Source organism: Strigops habroptila, unplaced genomic scaffold (genome assembly GCF_004027225.2).
Source record: "Strigops habroptila isolate Jane unplaced genomic scaffold, bStrHab1.2.pri NC_044298.1_ctg1, whole genome shotgun sequence".
In the NCBI taxonomy this organism is placed as follows: Eukaryota; Metazoa; Chordata; class Aves; order Psittaciformes; family Psittacidae; genus Strigops; species Strigops habroptila.
Window position 1 is genome coordinate 501,301 of NW_022651055.1, and position 20,599 is coordinate 521,899.

The window sequence follows — 20,599 nt, forward strand, 5'->3', positions numbered from 1 at the left end:
CAGCGAGGCTCACGCAGCGCCCGGCGGGAGCGAACCGAGGCCGCGGCGGGACCCGCCGGGAGCGGCGCTTCCGTGTGTCATAAATTGAGACCACAACGGATCATAATCCAATTAAAATTTTATTAATTATAGCAAGTAGAATATGAGCAAAACCAGCGCTGGACGACAGGGGAGTCTGTGCTCCGCCAACTGCCGTGCTGAGCAGTTCAAACAGTCCCTTTTTATACATCTTTACTTCCGTGTTCATGAAGTAGTGGAGGTACTCTGCGCATGCTTCAGTTGTTGTTAGGGGGTCGTTTTCTACCTCCTGGTGGTCGTTGAGGCCGAAGTAAGAAGTCTTCCTCCTTTATCCCATAGTTGACTCCTCATTCATATGTCTTTATATGGGGTTGTTTGTCCTGTTTCTGTCGGTTCCTGGAAGTCTGGCGGTTATCTCGCGATTGTGGTTATCTTATCTTACTCAAGCAGTGTCCGGTAGCTGTTTGCATAAGCGATTTCACATCTTTTGTTGCCTAACCTTTACATTGAGCTTAACATAAATCTTAATAAACAATATCCTAGTCCATAGTTTCTCACACGTGCCCGGTACCCGAAAGCGGAACCCCCATTGTCGGAAGTGGCGTAGCGGGAAGAGGCGGAGAGAAGCGGCGGGAAGAGCCGAGAGGGGTCGGAAGGAGCCGAGTGAGGTCGGAAAGCGCCGAGCGGCGACGGAAAGAGCCGAGTGAGGGCGGAAAGAGCCGAACGCGTCCGGGAGGAGCCGAGCGCTGCCGACAAGACCCGAGCGGCGACCCGAGTTGCTCCGAGCGGCGGCCGGAAGCTGCCGAGCGCGGGGCCGGAAGGGTCCGAGCGTTGCCGAGCCGGAGGGTCGGTGCCGCCGCGGCCTGCGCGGGGTCGGAGCCGGGGCCGGGACCGCAGCCGGGGCCGAGGAGCCGGAGCCGGGAGCGGGGCCGGGAGCGGGGCCGGGAGCGGGGCCGGGGCCGCCGCCGCCGCTATGTCGGACTTCGACGAGTTCGAGCGGCAGCTCAACGAGAACAAACAAGGTACCGGGGGAGGCGGCGCCCCCCCCCCTCCCGCCATGGGCAGCGCCGTGAGAACGGGGCCGGGGGGGGGGAAGGGGCTTCACCCCCGGTTTGGGGTCCCCTGCCCCCCCACCAAGGGAGGTGGTTTTGGGGTGGTCGGAGGGGGGACCCCAATGTGTGCCCCCCCCATAGCCCATGTGCGCCCTGTACCCCAATGTGAGCCCCAATACTCCAATGTGCACCCCTAATGTGCACCCCCCATACCCCATGTGCCACTATGTGCCCCCCCAATGTGCCCCCCCATACTCCTGTGTCCCCCCAATGTGCCCCCTATGTCTCCCCAATACCCCAATGTGCCCCCAATTCCCTGTGTGGCCCCCCAACGTGCCCCCCAATGTGACCCCCATATCCTCATGTGCCCCCCTAATATGCCCCCCATACCCCAATGTGCCCCCCCAATGTGCCCCCATACCTCAATGTGCCCCCAATACCCTGTGTGCCCCCCAATATACCCCCAATGTGCCCCCCATACCCCAATGTGACCCCCAATACTCTATGTGCCCCCTCAATGTGCCTCATACCCCCATGTGCCCCCCTAATTTGCCCCCCCATACCCCTATATGCTCCCCCAATGTGCCCCCCTATGTTCTCCCCATATGCCTATATGCCCCCCCATGTGCCCCCCATACCCCAATGTGACCCCCAATACCCTGTGTGCCCCCCAATGTGCCCCCCATACCCCAATGTGACCCCCAATACCCTGTGTGCCCCCCAATGTGCGCCCCATACCCTCATGTGCCCCCCACAACGTGCCCCCCCATACCCCAGTGTGCCTCCCGATGTGCCCCCCATGTGCGCCCCATAGCCTTAACATGACCCCCAATACCGTGTGTGCCCCCCAGTGTGCCCCCCAATGTACCTCCTGTACCTCCATGTGTCCCCCCAATGTGCCCCCCATACCTCTATGTGCCCCCATTAATGTGCCCCCCATGTCCCTCTCCAATGTGCCCCTCGTGCACCCCCAACGTGCCCCCCCATGTCTCTCCCATACCCCAATGTGCCCCCACATACCCCATGTGCACCCCCAATGTGCCCCCCCAATGTGCCCCCCAATACCTTGTGTGCCCCTATACCCCAATGTACCCCCCCAATGTGCCCCCCATACCCTGATATGTGCCCCCCATACCCCCATGCGTGCCCCCAATGTGCCCCCATACCCCCATGTGCACCCCCAATGTGCCCCCCAATACCTTGTGTGCCCCTATACCCCAATGTACCCCCCCAATGTGCCCCCCATACCCCCATATGTGCCGCCAATGTGCCCCCCATACCCCCATGCGTGCCCCCAATGTGCCCCCCATACCCCAACGTACACCCCCAGTGTGCCCCCCATGACCCCAATGTGCTCCTGTGTGCCCCCCCATACCTCAATGTGCCCCCCAATACCCTGTATGTGCCCCCAATGTGCCCCCCATACCCCCATGCGTGCCCCCAATGTGCCCCCCATACCCCAACGTACACCCCCAGTGTGCCCCCCATGACCCCAATGTGCTCCTGTGTGCCCCCCCATACCTCAATGTGCCCCCCAATACCCTGTATGTGCCCCCAATGTGCCCCCCATTACCCTTTCGCACCCCCAAGGGGCTGAGCCAGCCCATGGCGGGGGGGGGCTGTGTGTGTGTGTGTGTGTGTGTGTATTGGGGTGCTAGTGCCCCCCCGTGCCCCCCAGAGCGGGACAAGGAGAACCGGCACCGCAAGCGCAGCCACAGCCGCTCCCGCAGCCGGGACCGGAAGCGCCGCAGCCGCAGCCGGGATCGCCGCAACCGCGACCAGCGCAGCGTGTCCCGGGACCGCCGGCGGCGCCGGTACCGCCCCCCCCCCCCCCCCGAACAGGGACACCCCCCCCCCCCCCGGCCCTGCGGTAACCGGGGTCCTGTCCCCCCACAGGTCACCCCTGAGCCTCTCGGGCCCCTTGAGGTGAGTGGGGGGGGCAGCGGAGGGGAAGGGGGGAGACCCCCCCAAATCCTTCCTGTTGCCCCCCAGCCCCCTCCATTGACCCCTGACCCCCTCCATTGCCCCCCCAACCCCTTCTATGGCCCCCCCAAGTCCCTCCATTGACCCCCAACCCCTTCTGTGGCCCCCCCAACCCCTTCTATGGCCCCCCAGGCCCATCCTTATTCACCCTGAGCCCCCTCTTATTGCCCCTGAACCCCCGTTATTGCCCCTAAAGCCCCTTTATTGCCCCCCAGCCCCCCGTTATTGCCCACAAATCCCCCCTTATTGCCCCTAAACCCCCGTTATTGCCCCTAAACCCCCGTTATTGCCCCCAAGCCCCCCGTTATTGCCCACAAATCCCCCCTTATTGCCCCCTAAACCCCCGTTATTGCCCCCAAGCCCCCCGTTATTGCCCCTGAACCCCCCTTTATTGCCCCCAAGCCCCCTTTATTGCCCCGAAGTCCCCCGTTATTGCTCCTAAAGCCTCCTTTTTGCTCCTGAACCCCTTTTATTGCCCCTGAACCCCCCTTTATTGCCCCCAAGCCCCCCATTATTGCCCACAAATCCCCCCTTATTGCCTCCCAATCCCCTCCCTATTGCCCCCAATCACCCCCATTGGCCCCTAAACCCCCCTTATTGCCCCCACACCTCCTTTTGCCCCACAACCGCCCTCTTATTGCCCCCAAACCACCTTCTGTTACCCCCAATCCCCCCCCCCCGTTGGGCCCTAAACCCCCTTATTGCCCCCAACCCCTCCCCATTGATCCGCTGTATCCCCCCATAACCATTCTGTGCCCCCCAAACCATCCCAACCCCCCCCCCAACCTTTTGGCCCCCCCAAAGCTGCATCCAGGGGGGTCCCCATCAGTGCTGGGGGAGGAGCGGGGGGGTCCCCCCCTTGTGTCCCCCCCCCACTCACTGCTCCTCCCCCCCCCCCCCCCCCCGCAGCCGCTCCCCCCGGCATGAGAAGAAGAAGAAGATTCGCAAATACTGGGACGTGCCCCCCCCGGGCTTCGAGCACATCACACCCATGCAGTACAAAGCCATGCAAGGTACCCCGAAACCACCCCGAAACACCCCAAAACACCCCGAAACCACCCAGAAACACCCCCAAAACCACCCAGAAACACCCCAAAACCACCCAGAAACACCCCAAACCACCCCGAAACCACCCAGAAACACCCCAAAACCACCCAGAAACACCCCAAAACCACCCAGAAACACCCCAAAACACCCCGAAACCACCCCGAAACACCCCGAAACACCCCGAAACCACCCCGAAACACCCCGAAACCACCCAGAAACACCCCGAAACCACCCCGAAACACCCCGAAACCACCCAGAAACACCCCAAAACACCCCTAAAACAACCTGAAACACCCCAAAACACCCTGAAACACCCCAAAGCCTTTCAGGACCCCCCCAAAACCTCCCCGACACCCCATTAAGCCTCCCTTAAGACACCAGGAATCCCCCAAAGCTCTTCAGGAGCCCCTTAAACCTTCTGAACCCCCCCTTAAACCTTCTCACCCCCCCGTAATCACCCCTAAATCCTCTCAAACCCTTTTAGGACCCCCATAACCACCCCAGAACCCCCCTGTAACCCCTCCTAAACCCCCCCAAACTCCTTCAGGAGCCCCCTTAAGCCACCCCTAGAACCCTTCAACCCCCCCTGAAACACTTTCAAACCCCCCAAACCCTTTTAGGCCCCCCCCCAAACCCCTTCAGGAGCCCCTTAAACCTCCTCAACCCCCCCATAACCACCCCAAAACCCTTTTAGCCCCCCCCAAACCCCTTCAGGAGCCCCTTAAACCTCCTTAACCCCCCCATAACCACCCCAAAACCCTTTTAGGCCCCCCCCAAACCCCTTCAGGAGCCCCTTAAACCTCCTCAACCCCCCCATAACCATCCCAAAACCCCTTTAACCCCCCCCAAACCCCTTCAGGAGCCCTTTAAACCTCCTCAACCCCCCCTTTAACCCCCCCAAACCTCCTTTAACCCCCCCAGACCCCTTCAGAACCACCTCAAACCTCCTCAATCCCCGCCTTTAACCCCCCCCAAACCCCTTCAGGAGCCCCTTAAACCTCCTCAACCCCCCCTTTAACCCCCCCAAGCCCTCTTTAACCCCCCCAAATCCCTTCAGAACCACCTCAAATCTCCTCAACCCCCCCAAACCCCCTTTAAACCCCCCGAAACCCCTTTAACCCCCCCCAAACCCCTTCAGGAGCTCCTTAAACCTCCTCAACCCCCCCCATAACTGTCCCAAACTGCCTTTACCCCCCCAAACTCCCTTTAACCTCCCCCCAAACCCCTTTAGACCCCCCCAAGCCCCCTTTAGATCCCCCAAACCCCTTTAGACCCCCCCAAGCCCCCTTTACCCCCCCCAGCCCCCTTTAGACCCCCCCAAACCCCTTTAGACCCCCCCCAAGCCCCCTTTACCCCCCCTCAAACCCCCTTTAGACCCCCCCCAAGCCCCCTTTACCCTGCCCCAGCCCCCTTTAGACCCCCCCAAGCCCCCTTTAGACCCCCCCAAGCCCCCTTTAGACCCCCCCCAAGCCCCCTTTAGACCCCCCCAAACCCCCTTTACCCCCCCAAACCCCATTTAGACCCCCAACCCCCTTTAGACCCCCCCAAACCCCCTTTAGACCCCCCCAAGCCCCCTTTAACCTCCCCGCAAACCCCCTTTAATCCCCCAAGCCCCTCCCCCCCCAAACCTCCTTTACCCCCCCCAAGCCCCCTTTACCCCCCCAAACCCCCTTTGCCCCCCCAGCCCCCTTTCCCCCCCAGCCCCCTGTGCCCCCCCCAGCCCCCTTTCCCCCCCAGCCCCCTTTCCCCCCAGCCCCCTTTGCCCCCCCCAGCCCCCTGTGCCCCCCCAGCCCCCTGTGCCCCCCAGCCGCCCCCCCAGCCCCCTGTGCCCCCCCAGCCCCCTTTCCCCCCCAGCCCCCTTTCCCCCCCAGCCCCCTTCCCCCCCCAGCCCCCTTTCCCCCCAGCCCCCTTGCCCCCCCCAGCCCCTTGTGCCCCCCCAGCCCCCTGTGCCCCCCCCAGCCCCTTTCCCCCCCAGCCCCCTGTGCCCCCCCCAGCCCCCTTGTGCCCCCCCAGCCCCCTGTGCCCCCCCAGCCCCCTTTGCCCCCCAGCCCCCTGTGCCCCCCCCAGCCCCCTGTGCCCCCCCAGCCCCCTTGCCCCCGCCCCACGTGAGCGGGTGCCCCGTTGGCAGCGGCGGGGCAGATCCCGGCCACGGCGCTGCTGCCCACCATGACCCCCGACGGGCTCGCCGTGACCCCCACGCCCGTGCCCGTGGTCGGCAGCCAGATGACGCGCCAGGCCCGGCGCCTCTACGTGGGCAACATCCCCTTCGGCATCACCGAGGTGCGGGCGGGGGGGAAAGAGGGGGTTCGGGGGCAGAATTGGGGGGTTTGGGGGAGAAAGGGGGGGGAAATGGGGGGAAAGAGGGGGTTTGGGGGGTTCGGGGGCAGAATTGGGGGGTTTGGGGGAGAAAGGGGGAAGAAATGGGGGGAAAGAGGGGGTTTGGGGGGGTTTGGGGGCAGAATTGGGGGGTTTGGGGGAGAAGGGGGGAAGAAATGGGGAGAAAGAGGGGGAAAGGGGGTTTGGGGGGGTTTGGGGGCAGAATTGGGGGGTTTGGGGGTGAGAAAGAGGGGGTTTGGGGGAGAAAGGGGGAAGAAATGGGGGGAAAGAGGGGGTTTGGGGGGGTTTGGGGGCAGAATTGGGGGGTTTGGGGGAGAAAGGGGGAAGAAATGGGGGGAAAGGGGGTTAGGGGGAGTTTGGGGGTGGGAAAGGGAGGGTTTGGGGGAGCAATGGGGAGGAAATGGGGAGAAATGGGGGGGAAATGGGGGAAAGGGGGGAGAATGGAAGGGGAAGGGGAGGAAAGGGGGGGTTTGGGGGAGAAATGGGGAAACGGGGGGGGAATAGGGAGAAATGGGGGGGTATGGGGGGGAAAGGGGGAGGAAATAGGGAGAAATGGGGGATTTGGGGGAGGAAATAGGGGGTTTGGGGGAGAAAGGGGGAGGAAATGGGGAGAAATGGGGGGGTTTGGGGAGGTTTGGGGGCAGAATTGGGGGGTTTGGGGGAGAAAGGGGGGGAAATGGGGAGAAATGGGGGGAAAAGGGGAGAAATGGGGGAAGGGGGGAGAATGGAAGGGGAAGGGGAGGAAAGGGGGGGTTTGGGGGAGAAATGGGGAGACATGGGGGGGAATGGGGAGAAATGGGGGGGAATGGGGGAGGAAATAGGGAGAAATGGGGGATTTGGGGGAGGAAATAGGGGGTTTGGGGGAGAAATGGGGAGGAAATGGGGAGAAATGGGAGGGTTTGGGGGGAAAGAGGGGATTTGGGGGAGAAAGGGGGAGGAAATGGAGAGAAATGGGGGGGAAAGGGGGGTTTGAGGGAGAAATGGAAGGGGAATGGGAGGAAAGAGGGGGATTGCAGGAGAAATGGGGGGGAATGGGGAGAAATGGGGGGTTTGGGGAGGGGAATAGGAGGTTTGGGGGAGGAAATGGGGGGAAAGGGGGTTTGGGGGGGTTCGGGGGCAGAATTGGGGGGTTTGGGGGTGGGAAAGAGGAGGTTTGGGGGAGAAAGGGGGAGAAATAGAGGGGAAATGGGAAATGGGGATCGGCGGGGAATGGGGTGGAAGTGAGAGGGGAATGGGGGGAAATGAGGGGGAATGGGGGTTTTGGGGGGGAATGGGGGCAAATGGGGTTTTGGGGGGGAATGAGGGGGGAATGGGGGGAAATGGGAAATGGAAGTTTTGGCGGGAAATGGGGGTTTGTGGGAGAAATCAGGGAACGGGGAAATGGGGCAGAAATGGGGTTTTGGGGGGAAATAGTGCTTGGGGACAGGGTCTCTGTTCCCACATTCCTGACCCACATCCCCATCTCTGCTCCATTTCCCCCATTCCTGCCCCTTTGTCATCATTGCTTTGTTCTATTCCCCCATTCCTGGCCTATTTCTCTGTGTGATTCCTGTTGTCGCTATTCCCATTCCTGATGGTTCCCCCCGTTCCCGCTCCATTTCCCCCCATTCCTCCTTCATTTTCTCCTGTTTCCCTCATTTCTCCCCATTCCCGCCCCATTTCCCCCATTCCCGTCCTATTTCCCCCCATTCCCGCCCTATTTCCCCCTATTTCCCCCATTCCCCCCTATTTCCCCCCATTCCCCCCATTCCTGCTCCATTTCTCTCATTCCCCCCCATTCCTGCCCCTTTTTCCTCCCATTCCCACCCCCTTTCCCCCATTCCACCCTATTTCCCCCCATTCCCGCCTCATTGCCCCCATTCCCGCTCCATTTCCCCCATTCCTCCTTCATTTCCCCCCATTCATTCCCACCCCATTCCCCCCATTCCTGCCCATTTCTCCCTATTCCTGCCTCATTTCCCCCATTCCCACCCCATTCCCACCCCATTTCCCCCTTTTCCCCCCATTCCCCGCCCCATTTCCCCCATTCCACCCTATTTCCCCCTATTCCTGCCCATTTCCCCCATTTCCGCCCATTTTCTTCATTCCCGCCCCATTTCCCCCCATTCCCCCCAATTTCCATCATTTCCCCCCATTTCCCCCATTCCCCCCAATTTCCATCATTTCCCCCCATTTCCCCCATTCCCCCCAATTTCCATCATTTCCCCCCATTTCCCCCATTCCCCCCAATTTCCATCATTTCCCCCCATTTCCCCCATTCCCCCCAATTTCCCTCATTCCCCCCCATTCCCACCCTATTTCCCCCCTTTCCTTCTCCATTTCCCCCCTTTCCCTCTCCATCCCCCGCTCCCGTTCCCGCTGTTCCCATGCAGGAGGCCATGATGGATTTCTTCAACGCGCAGATGCGCCTGGGGGGGCTGACGCAGGCCCCCGGGAACCCCGTCCTGGCCGTGCAGATCAACCAGGACAAGAACTTCGCCTTCCTGGAGGTACCCGCGGCCCCGTCCCAGCCCCAGGGGGGCCTGGGGGCGCTGGGGGGGTCCTCACATGGGGACCCCCCCCCTGTGTTGTGTTCCCCCCCCCCCCCCAGTTCCGCTCGGTGGATGAGACCACGCAGGCCATGGCTTTCGACGGGATCATTTTCCAAGGGCAATCCCTGAAGATCCGGCGGCCCCACGACTACCAACCGCTGCCCGGGATGTCCGAGAACCCCTCGGTCTATGTGCCGGGTGAGGGGGGTGCGAAACGCCCCAAAAACACCCCCAAACGCCCCAAAAACACCCTGAAACGCCCCAAAAACACCCTGAAACGCCCCCAAAACACCCTGAAACGTCCCAAAACCAGCCCGAAACGTCCCAAAAACACCCTGAAATGCCCCCAAAACGCCCTGAAACACCCCAAAAGACCACAAAACGCCCCAAAAACGCCTCAAAACCACTCCAAAACACCCCCCAAACACCCAAAACCACCCCAAAACTGCTCTGAAACACCCCAAAAATGCCCCCAAACCACCCCGAAACACCCCAAACCACCCGAAAACACCCCAAAAACTGCTCCCAAACAGCCCTGAAACACCCCAACCCACCCTGAAACACCCCAAAGCACTAAAAAACACTCTGAAGCAGTCCAAAACCGCTCCCAAACACCCCAAAACACCCCAAAACACCTTGAAACGCTCCGAAACACCCCAAAAACACCCCGAAACTGCTCCGAAACACCCCCAAACCACCTCAAAACCACCCCAAAACACCCTAAAACTGCTCCCAAACAGCCCTGAAACACCCCAACCCCTCCTGAAACACTCCTGAAACACCCCAAAACCACCCCAAGATGCCGCAAAACTGCCTCAAAACCACCCCAAAACGCCTTGAAACACCCCAAAACACGCAAAAACACCCCAAAACTGCTCTGAAACACCCCAAACCACCCAAAACCACCCCAAAACACCCCAGAAACTGCTCCCAACCAGCCCTGGAACACCCCAAACCCCTCTGGAAACCCCCTAAAACACCCCTGCAGCACCCCCAAAACATCCCTGAAACACCCAAAACCACCCCAAAACTCCTCCCAAACACCCCGAAACACCCTAAAACACCCCAAAGACACTCCCAAACACCCCCAAACACCCAAAAACGCTCCCAAACGCCCAAAACCATCCCAAAACACCCCAAAGCTGCTCCCAAACACCCCTGAAACACCTCAAAGCACCCTGGAACACTTCTGAAACACCCCGAAATCACCCAAACCCACCCCAAAACACCCCAAAACTGCTCCCAAATAGGCCTGAAACACCCCAACCCCCCCTGAAACACCCCGAAACACCCCAAAAACGCTCCCAAACACCCCGAAACATCCTGAAATGCCGAAAACCATCCCTGAAATACCACCAAAAACCCCCAAAACACCCTAAAACACTTCTAAAATGCTCCTGAAACACCCCCAAACACTGCCTGGGGTGTCTGAGAACCCCTCGGGCTCTGTGCTGGGTGAGGGGCACATGAAACACCCCAAAACCACCCCCAAACGCCCCGAACTGCCCCAAAACACCCCTAAACGCCCCTGAAACGCCCCAAAACACCCTCAAAATGCTCTGAAACACCCCAAAATACCCCCAAACCACCCCAAAACACCTTGATACACCCAACCCCACCCCCAAACGCTCTTGCTACACCCCAAAACGCCCCAAAACACCCCAAAACCCACCCAAAACCCCCCAAAATCACCCCCAAACCCCCCCGGTCTCACCCCCCATGTCCCCCCCATCCAGGCGTCGTCTCCACCGTGGTCCCCGACTCCGCTCACAAGCTCTTCATCGGGGGCCTCCCCAACTACCTGAACGACGACCAGGTGAGGGGGGCCCCCCCAGCACCCCAAAACCGGGGGGGGACCCCCAAATCCTCCCCCCCATCTTGGCATCCCCATGGAATAGGGTGGGAATGGGTGACAATGGTGACCATTGGGGTTCTTTGGGGGGGTCCCTGGTTCCGTGGGGGGGTTCTCCGGTTCCAAGGGGGGGTCCCCAAGGTTTTGGGGTCCCCCCCCTCGTTGCCCCCCCCAGGTGAAGGAGCTGCTGACGTCCTTCGGGCCCCTCAAAGCCTTTAACCTGGTGAAGGACAGCGCCACCGGGCTCTCCAAGGGCTACGCCTTCTGCGAGTACGTGGACATCAACGTCACCGACCAGGTACCCCAACACCCCAAACACCCCAAAACCGCCCCAAAAACAACCCCAAACACCCCCAAAACACCCCAAACCCCCAAAAACACCCCCAAAAACACCCCAAAACACCCCAAAACCACCCCAAAACACCCCCAAACACCCGAAAAACACCCCCAAACACCCCCAAAACACCCCAAACACCCCAAAACACCCCCAAAACCACCCCAAACACCCCAAAAACACCCCCAAACACCCCAAAAAACACCCAAAACACCCAAAAACACCTCAAAACACCCCAAAACCACCCCAAACACACCAAAACAGCCCCAAAACCACCCCAAAAAAACCCAGAACACCCCAAAACACTGCCGAACACCCCAAAACACCCCAAAACCGCCCCCAAAACATGCCAAAACACCCCAGAACACCCCCAAACACCCCAAAACACCCCAAAAACACCCGAACCATCCAAAACACCCCAAAACCACCCCCAAAACACCCCAAACACCCCAAAACACCTCAAAACCACCCCCAAACACCCCAAAACCACCCCAAAACATGCCAAAACACCCCCAAAATACGCCAAAACCACCCCAAAACCACCCAAACCCCCCCAAAACACCCCAGAACACCCCAAAACACCCCCAAAACCTCCCCCAAAGCCACCCAAAGCCATCCAAAACACCCCCAAAACACCCCAAAATCACCCCAAAACATGCCAAAACACCCCAAAACCCCCCAAACATGCCAAAACACCCCCAAAACCACCCTAGAACACCCCAAAACACCCAAAAACCCCTCCAAACGTGCCAAAACACCCCTAAAACCACCCCAAAACACCCTAGAACACCCCAAAACACCCAAAAACCCCTCCAAACGTGCCAAAACACCCCTAAAACCACCCCAAAACACCCTAGAACACCCCAAAACACCCAAAAACCACCCCAAAACACACCCAAAAACCACCCAAAACATTCCCAAACACCCAAAAACCACCCCAAAACCCCCTAAAGCACCCCCCAAACACCCCCAAAACCACCCCAAAACACCCCCAAACACCCCAGAACACCCCTAAATGCCCAAAACCCACCCCAACCCCTCCAAAACACCCCCAAACACCCAAAACCACCCCAAAAAACCCCAAACCACTCCAAAACTCCCCCAAACACCCCCAAAACCCCCCCAGAACATCCCCAAAGCACCCCAGAACACCCCCCAAACATGCCAAAACAGCCCCAAAACCACCCCAAAACACCCCCAAACACCCAAAAACCACCCCAAAACCACCCCAACCCTCCCAAAACACTCCCAAACACCCCAGAACACCCCAAAACACCCCAAAACCACCAAAACACCCCCAAACATCCCCAAAACAGACCAGAACACCCCAAAACACGCCAAAAACACCCAAAACCCACCCCAAAACCCCCCAAAACACGCCAAGAACACCCCAAAACCCCCCCAAACACCCTGGGACCCCAAAACATGCCAAGAACACCCCAAAACACCCCCTGGGACCCCAAAACACCCCGAAAACCACCGAAAACCACCCCGTGGGAACCCTAAAACCCACCCTGGGACCCCAAAACACCCCATGGGGACCCCAAAACACCCCATGGGGACCCCAAAACACCCCTTAGGGGCCCCAAAACCCACCCAGAGACCCCAAACATCCCCATGGGGACCCCAAAACCCCCCATGGGGGCCCCAAACCCCCCCCGGGGACCCCCAAAACCCCCCTGGGGACCCCAAAAACCCCCCTTGGGGTCCCCAAAACCCCCCATGGGGACCCTAAAACATCCCTTGGGACCCCAAAACCCACCTGGGGACCCCAAAAAACCCCCATGGGGACCCCAAAACCCACCTGGGGACCCCAAAAACACCCCATGTGGACCCCAAAAACACCCCATGTGGACCCCAAAACCCCCCCTTGGGGACCCCAAAATCCCCCCTGGGGACCCCAAAACCCACCTGGGAATCCCAAAACCCCCCTTGGGGTCCCTAAAACCCCCCATGGGGACCCTAAAACATCCCTTGGGACCCCAAAACCCACCTGGGGACCCCAAAAAACCCCCATGGAGACCCCAAAACACCCCTTAGGGGCCCCAAAACCCCCCCTTGGGGACCCCAAACCCCCCCATGGGGACCCCAAAACCTGCCATGGGGACCCCAAAACATCCCTTGGGACCCCAAAACCCACGCGGGGACCCTAAAATACCTCCATGGGGACCCCAAAACCCCTCATGGGGGCCCCAAAACCCACCCGTGGACCCCAAACATCCCCATGGGGACCCCAAAACAGCCTTGGGACCCCTAAAACATCCACCATGGGGCCCCAAAACCCCCCTATGGGGACCCCAAAACACCCACCGTGGGGCCCCAGAACACCCCTTAGGGGCCCCAAAACCCCCTATGGGGGCCCCAAAACCCACCCAGAGAACCCAAAAACCCCCCATGGGGACCCCAAAACCCCCCATGGGGGCCCCAAACCCCCCCCGGGGACCCCCAAAGCCCCCCTGGGGACCCCAAAAACACCCCCTGGGGCCCCAAAACCCCCCTATGGGGACCCCAAAACACCCACCGTGGGGCCCCAGAACACCCCTTAGGGGCCCCAAAACCCCCCATGGGGGCCCCAAAACCCACCCAGAGAACCCAAAAACCCCCCATGGGGACCCCAAAACCCCCCATGGGGGCCCCAAACCCCCCCCGGGGACCCCCAAAGCCCCCCTGGGGACCCCAAAAACACCCCATGGGGACCCCAAAACCCCCCATGGGGACCCTAAAACATCCCTTGGGACCCCAAAACCCACCTGGGGACCCCAAAACCCCCCCAATGGGGGCCCCAAAACCCCCATGGGGACCCCAAAACCCCCCTTAGGGTCCCCAAAATCCCCCATGGGGACCCTAAAACATCCCTTGGGACCCCAAAACCCACCCGGGGACCCCAAAACCCCCCCGTGGGGGCCCCAAAACCCCCCTGGGGACCCCAAACCCCCCCATGGGGACCCCAAAACACCCCATGGGGGCCCCAAAGCCCACCCAGAGAACCCCAAAACCCCCCCTTGGGGGCCCCAAAACACCCCCTTGGGGACCCCAAACCCCCTCCGGGGACCCCAACCCCCCCCTCAAGTGTGCTTGGGGCCCCCCCAAGGCCACGGGGACCCCGCGGGGTCCCGGTGACCCCCCCGTGCCGTGCCCCCCCAGGCCATCGCGGGGCTCAATGGGATGCAGCTGGGGGACAAGAAGCTGCTGGTGCAGCGCGCCAGCGTGGGGGCCAAGAACGCCACCCTGGTGAGTGCGGGGGGGGCACGGGGGGCAGCCCCACTGCGGGGGGGGGCGGGGGGGGCAGCCCCACTGCGGGGGGTGGGGGGGGCGACCCCACTGCGGGGGGGGCGTGGGGGGCAGCCCCACTGCGGGGGGGGGGGGGGGCGACCCCACTGCGGGGGGGGCACGTGTGGGGCAGCCCCACTGCGGGGGGTGGTGGGGGCGACCCCACTGCGGGGGGGGCACGGGGGGCAGCCCCACTGCGGGGGGTGGTGGGGGCGACCCCACTGCGGGGGGGCGGGGGGGGCGACCCCACTGCGGGGGGTGGGGGGGATGACCCCACTGCGGGGGGGGCACGTGTGGGGCAGCCCCACTGCGGGGGGGCGGGGGGGGTGACCCCACTGCGGGGGGCACATGTGGGTCGGGGTTTGGGGGGTTTGGGGGTACCCAGGGGCTGGTGTGGGGCAGGGATTGGGGGTTTGGGGGGTTTGTTGGGTGCCATTTAACAGGGTTTGGGTGCTATTGCGTCTCATTTGGGTGCTATTGGATCCCATTTAACAGGGTTTGGGTGCTATTGGGTGCCATTTGGGTGCTATTGGGTCCCATTTAACAGGGTTTGGGTGCTATTGGGTGCCATTTGGGTGCTATTGGGTGCCATTTAACAGGGTTTGGGTGCTATTGCGTCTCATTTGGGTGCTATTGGATCCCATTTAACAGGGTTTGGGTGCTATTGGGTGCCATTTGGGTGCTATTGGGTCCCATTTAACAGGGTTTGGGTGCTATTGGGTGCCATTTGGGTGCTATTGGGTGCCATTTAACAGGGTTTGGGTGCTATTGGGTGCTATTTGGGTGCTATTGGGTGCCATTTAACAGGGTTTGGGTGCTATTGGGTCTCATTTGGGTGCTATTGGATCCCATTTAACAGGGTTTGGGTGCTATTGCGTCTCATTTGGGTGCTATTGGATCCCATTTAACAGGGTTTGGGTGCTATTGGGTGCCATTTGGGTGCTATTGGGTGCCATTTAACAGGGTTTGGGTGCTATTGGGTGCCATTTGGGTGCTATTGGGTGCCATTTAACAGGGTTTGGGTGCTATTGGGTGCCATTTGGGTGCTATTGGGTCCCATTTAACAGGGTTTGGGTGCTATTGGGTGCCATTTGGGTGCTATTGGGTGCCATTTAACAGGGTTTAGGTGCTATTGGGTCCCAGTTAAGAGGGTTTGGGTGCTGTTGGGTCCCAGTTAAGAGGGTTTGGGTGCTGTTGGGTCCCAGTTAAGAGGGTTTGGGTGCTGTTGGGTCCCATTTAAGAGGGTTTGGGTGCTATTGGGTCCCAGTTAAGAGGGTTTGGGTGCTGTTGGGTCCCATTTAAGAGGGTTTGGGTGCTATTGGGTGCCATTTAACAGGGTTTGGGTGCTATTGGGTGCCATTTGGGTGCTGTTGGGTCCCATTTAACAGGGTTTGGGTCCCACGCATTGCTGTATATTAGGGCTGCATCGCTGTCTATGGCGGGCTGCATTGATATCTATGGGGCTGCACTGATATCTATGGGGGTGCATCACTCCCTATGTGGGGCTGCATTGATATCTATGGGGCTGCACTGATACCTATGGGGCTGCACGGGTACCTGTGGGGCTGCATCACTCCCTGTGGGGCTGCATCACTCCCTGTGGGGCTGCATTGGTACCTGTGGGGCTGCATCACTCCCTATGTGGGGCTGCATTGATATCTATGGGGCTGCATTGATACCTATGGGGCTGCACTGATACCTGGGGGCTGCATCACTTCCTGTGGGGCTGCATTGATACCTATGGGGCTATATTGATATCTATGGGGTGCATCACTCCCTATGTGGGGCTGCATTGATATCTATGGGGCTGCACTGATACCTGGGGGCTGCATCACTCCCTGTGGGGCTGCATTGATATCTATGGGGCTGCACTGGTACCTGTGGGGCTGCATCACTCCCTGTGGGGCTGCATTGATACCTATGGGGCTGCACTGATACCTGTGGGGCTGCATCACTCCCTGTGGGGCTGCATTGATATCTATGGGGCTGCATCACTCCCTATATGGGGGTGTATTGATATCTATGGGGCTGCATTGATACCTATGGGGCTATATTGATATCTATGGGGTGCATCACTCCCTATGTGGGGCTGCATTGGTACCTATGGGGCTGCACTGATATCTATGGGGTGCATCACTCCCTGTGGGGCTGCATTGATACCTATGGGGCTGCACTGATACCTATGGGGTGCATCACTCCCTATGTGGGGCTGCACTGATAGCTATGGGGCTGCACTGATACCTGGGGGCTGCATCACTCCCTGTGGGGGCACCCCTGGCTGTACAGGGGGGGGGTCCCCGTCCCCCCCTCAATTGTGTTGCCCCCCCCAGAGCACCATAAACCAGACCCCGGTGACGCTGCAGGTGCCCGGGCTGCTGAGCTCGCAGGTGCAGCTCGGGGGGCACCCCACGGAGGTGCTGTGCCTCATGAACATGGTGCTGGCCGAGGAGCTGCTGGACGACGAGGAGTACGACGAGATCGTGGAGGACGTGCGCGACGAGTGCGGCAAGTACGGGCTGGTCAAGTCCATCGAGATCCCGCGGCCCGTGGACGGCGTCGAGGTGCCAGGATGCGGCAAGGTGCGGCGGGGGGGGGGCCATGGGGGGCGATGTGGGGCGGGCGGGGGGGGGATGTGGGGTGTGGGATATGGGATATGGGGGGGGATATAGGGAGGGGTGGGGTGGGGGTGGGGACGGGGGGGCTTGGGGGGTGGGGTGTGGGGTGTGGGATGTGGGGTGTGGGATGTGGGGATGGGGGGTGGGATGTGGGGCTGGGATATGGGGCGGGTGGGGATGGGGATGGAGGGTGGGGTATGGGTATGGATACAGGGTGTGGGATATGGGGTGTGGGATGTGGGGATGGGGGGTGGGATGTGGGGCTGGGATATGGGGGGGGTGGGGATGGGGATGGAGGGTGGGGTATGGGTATGGATACAGGGTGTGGGATATGGGGTGTGGGATGTGGGGATGGGGTGGGGGGGTGGGGATGGGGGGTGGGATATGGGGTGTGGATATGGATACAGGGTGTGGGGTGTGGGATGTGGGGTGTGGGGTGGGGATGGGGTGTGGGGTATGGGATATGGGGGGTGGGGTGTGGGGTGTGGGGTGGGGATGGGGACATGGGGGACGGGGGGGTGGGGTGTGGGATATGGCAGGCAATGGGGGGGGTGGGGATGGGGACATGTGGGGCGGGGGGGTGTGGGGCCGGGCATGTGGGGTGGGGGAGGGATATGGGGTGTGGGATGTGGAGGGGTGGGGATGGGGTGTGGATATGGATACAGGGTGTGGGATGTGGGGTGTGGGGATGGGGTGTAGGGCTGGGATATGGGGGGGTGGGGATGGGATATGGGGGGGTGGGGATGGGGGGTGGGATATGGGGTATGGATATGGATACAGGGTGTGGGGTGTGGGATATGGGGTGCGGGATGTGGGATATGTGGGGGGTGGGGATGGGGATGGGGGTGGGATATGGGGTGTGGGGTGGGGATGGGGACGTGGGGGACAGGGGGGTGGGGGGTGTGGGGTGTGGGATATGGGGGGCAATGGGGGGGTGGGGATGGGGACATGTGGGGCGGGGGGGTGTGGGGCTGGGGATGGGGGGCAATGTGGGCAGGGGAGGGATATGGGGTGTGGGATGTGGGGGGATGGGGATGGGGGGTGGGATATGGGGTGTGGGGATGGGGTATGAGGATGGCATATGGGGTGTGGGATATGGGGATGGGATATGGGGTATGGGATGTTGGGTGTGGGTATGGATACAGGGTGTGGGATATGGGGATGGAGTATTGGTATGGGGTATAGGATGTGGGGTATGGATATGGGGATGGGATATGGGGATGGGATATGGGGTATTGGGCATGGGGTGTGGGATGTGGGTATGGATGTGGGGCATGGGGGATGGGGATGGGATATGGGGTGTGGGATACAGGCTGTGGGGATGGGGATATGGGCATCGAGGTATTGGGCTGCAGCAAGGTGGGGGTGTGGGGTGTGGGGTGTGGGGATTGGATATGGAGGATGGGTACAGATATGGGGTATGGAATGTGGGGTATTGGTATGGGGTGTGGGTGTGGGGTGTGGGATATGGGGATGGAGTATTGGTGTGGGGTGTGGGGTGTGGGTATGGGATATGGGGGATGCGATATGGGGATGGAGATGGGGTGTGGGATATGGGGATGGTGATATGGGGTGTGGATATGGGATACAGGGTGTGGGGTGTGGGATATGGGGGATGCGATATGGGGATGGGGGTATGGGTGTCGTGGTGCCAGGGTGCGGCAAATTGGGTGTGGGGATGGGGATGGGGTGGGGGGGATGGGGTATGGGGTGTGGGGATTGGATATGGGGTGTGGGATGTGGGGTGTGGGATGTGGGGTGTGGGATATGGGGTGTGGGATATGGGGATGGGGGTGTTGAGGTGCAGCAAGGTGGGTGTAGGGGGCACAGGGAGGTGAGTGTGAGGATACGGGCATGGGGGGGTGAGCCTGGGGATGTGGGGCTGGGGATGTGGGGACAGGACCCAGACACCCCTGTGTACACCGGGGCTGTGGGGATGGAGATGTGGGGCTGGGGCTGTGGGGCTGGGGTTGAGGATGTGGGGCTGGGGCCATGGGGATAGGGATGGGGCCAGCAGCTGGACACCTCTGTGTGCACTGGGGATGTGGGGATGCGGCCACCCCCCTCTGCCCCCCAACACCTGACTTCTGCCCCCTACCTCTGCCCCCCATCTCCTTCCTGCCCCCCAACTCCTTCCTGCCCCCCAACTCCCTCCTGCCCTCTGCCCCCCAACCTCCACCCCCCAAACCTCTGCTTCCCCCACTGCCTCCTGCCCATTACCAACTCCTGCCCCACACCTCCGCCCCCCACCTCCACCCCCCACCTCCGCCCCACACCTCCGCCCCACACCTCCGCCCCACAGATCTTCGTGGAGTTCACGTCGGTGTTTGACTGCCAGAAGGCGATGCAGGGCCTCACGGGCCGCAAGTTCGCCAACCGCGTCGTGGTCACCAAGTACTGCGACCCCGACGCCTACCACCGGCGCGACTTCTGGTAGCGCCCCACAGCGCCCCACAGCGCCCCCCATGGACCCGCTGGGGGGGGCGGGCCCCACTTTGGGGGCTCTTTGCGCTCATTTCTGGCGGTTCCCCCCCCCCCTTCCCCGCCCTCCCCTCCCCCCAAGTGCTGGTTTCTCGTCGTAGCCCCTCCCCCCCCCCCCGCCCCCCCCCGGCGTTTCATATCGCGATAATGGGCCCCTCCCCCTCCCCCTCCCCCCCCCCCTTTGTGTCAATGGGGGACCCGCCCCTCCCCCACCCCCCATTAAATGATTTTTCCAATTCTCCGGGTTTGTGGCTCGGTTGGGGCGCGGGGGAGGGGCAGTGACCCCCAAGTTATGGGGCAGTGACCCCCAAGTTATGGGGTTATGGGGCAGTGACCTCCGGTTAAGGGGCAGTGACCCCCACTTATGGGGCTCTGGGGCACTGAGTCCCAGTTATGGGGCTGTGACTCCCACTGATGGGGTGATGGGGCAGTGACCTCCACTGAGGGGGTTATGGGGTGGTGACCCCCCACTTATGGGGTTATGGGGCAATGACCTCCAGTTATGGGGTTATGGGGCAGTGACCCCCAGTTATGGGGTTATGGGGCACTGAGCCCCAGTTACGGGGTACAGACCCCCACTTATGGGGAAAGGGCTCCCCCCACTTGTTGGGCAGTGACCCCCAGTTATGGCGTACAGACCCCCAAGTTATGGGGCACCAACCCCTGAGTTATGGGGTACAGACTCCCACTTATGGGGCAGTGACGCCCCAGTTATGGGGTACTGATTCCCTCAATTATGGGGGCACTGAGCCCCCCTGCTATGGGGTATTGAACCCCTTCATGGGGCATTGACTCCTCAGTTATGGGGGCACAACCCCTCAGTTATGGGGTGTCGATACTCCCAGTTATGGGGCACTGACCCCCCAAGTTATGGGGCAATGAACCCCTCCATTATGGGGCATTGATACCCCACTTCTGGGACATTGAGCCCCTTCCTATGGGGCACTGACCCTCTGCTATGAGGCAGTGACCCCCCCCTATAGGGCACTGACTCCCTGCTATACTCCCTGCTATGGGGCAGTGACCCTCTGCTATGGGGCAGTGACCCTCTTCTATGGGGCACTGACCCTCCTATGGGG

The 20,599-nt window shown here is 61.1% G+C and overlaps 1 protein-coding gene across 3 annotated transcripts; it reads left to right on the top strand.

Annotated features, from left to right (window-relative positions):
* Positions 1–780: 780 nt before the first annotated feature.
* On the top strand, positions 781–19,762 carry U2AF2 (U2 small nuclear RNA auxiliary factor 2). Of its 3 annotated transcripts, none has more exons than XM_030510762.1 (12): positions 781–1,040; positions 2,749–2,884; positions 2,967–2,996; positions 3,963–4,066; positions 6,229–6,380; positions 8,810–8,926; positions 9,028–9,166; positions 10,705–10,784; positions 10,996–11,118; positions 14,299–14,385; positions 16,788–17,003; positions 19,342–19,759. In XM_030510762.1, exons 1-12 carry the CDS (start codon positions 992–994, stop codon positions 19,474–19,476), a joined length of 1,368 nt encoding a protein of 455 aa, XP_030366622.1. In that variant the 5' UTR covers positions 781–991; the 3' UTR covers positions 19,477–19,759. The 3 variants fall into 3 exon arrangements, with proteins under 3 accessions (XP_030366622.1, XP_030366621.1, XP_030366620.1); XM_030510760.1 differs by having other exon boundaries at positions 784–1,040; positions 16,755–17,003; positions 19,342–19,762; XM_030510761.1 differs by lacking the exon at positions 2,967–2,996 and having other exon boundaries at positions 783–1,040; positions 16,755–17,003; positions 19,342–19,762.
* The last annotated feature ends 837 nt before the right edge of the window (positions 19,763–20,599 follow it).

Bases quoted from the DNA above. Each gene is read 5' to 3' on its own strand.
- U2AF2 (XM_030510760.1), top strand. From the start codon at position 992: ATGTCGGACTTCGACGAGTTCGAGCGGCAGCTCAACGAGAACAAACAA. The intron at 6,381-8,809 runs GTGCGGGCGGGG...GTTCCCATGCAG, and splicing joins TCCCCTTCGGCATCACCGAG to GAGGCCATGATGGATTTCTT. The intron at 11,119-14,298 runs GTACCCCAACAC...GTGCCCCCCCAG, and splicing joins ACATCAACGTCACCGACCAG to GCCATCGCGGGGCTCAATGG.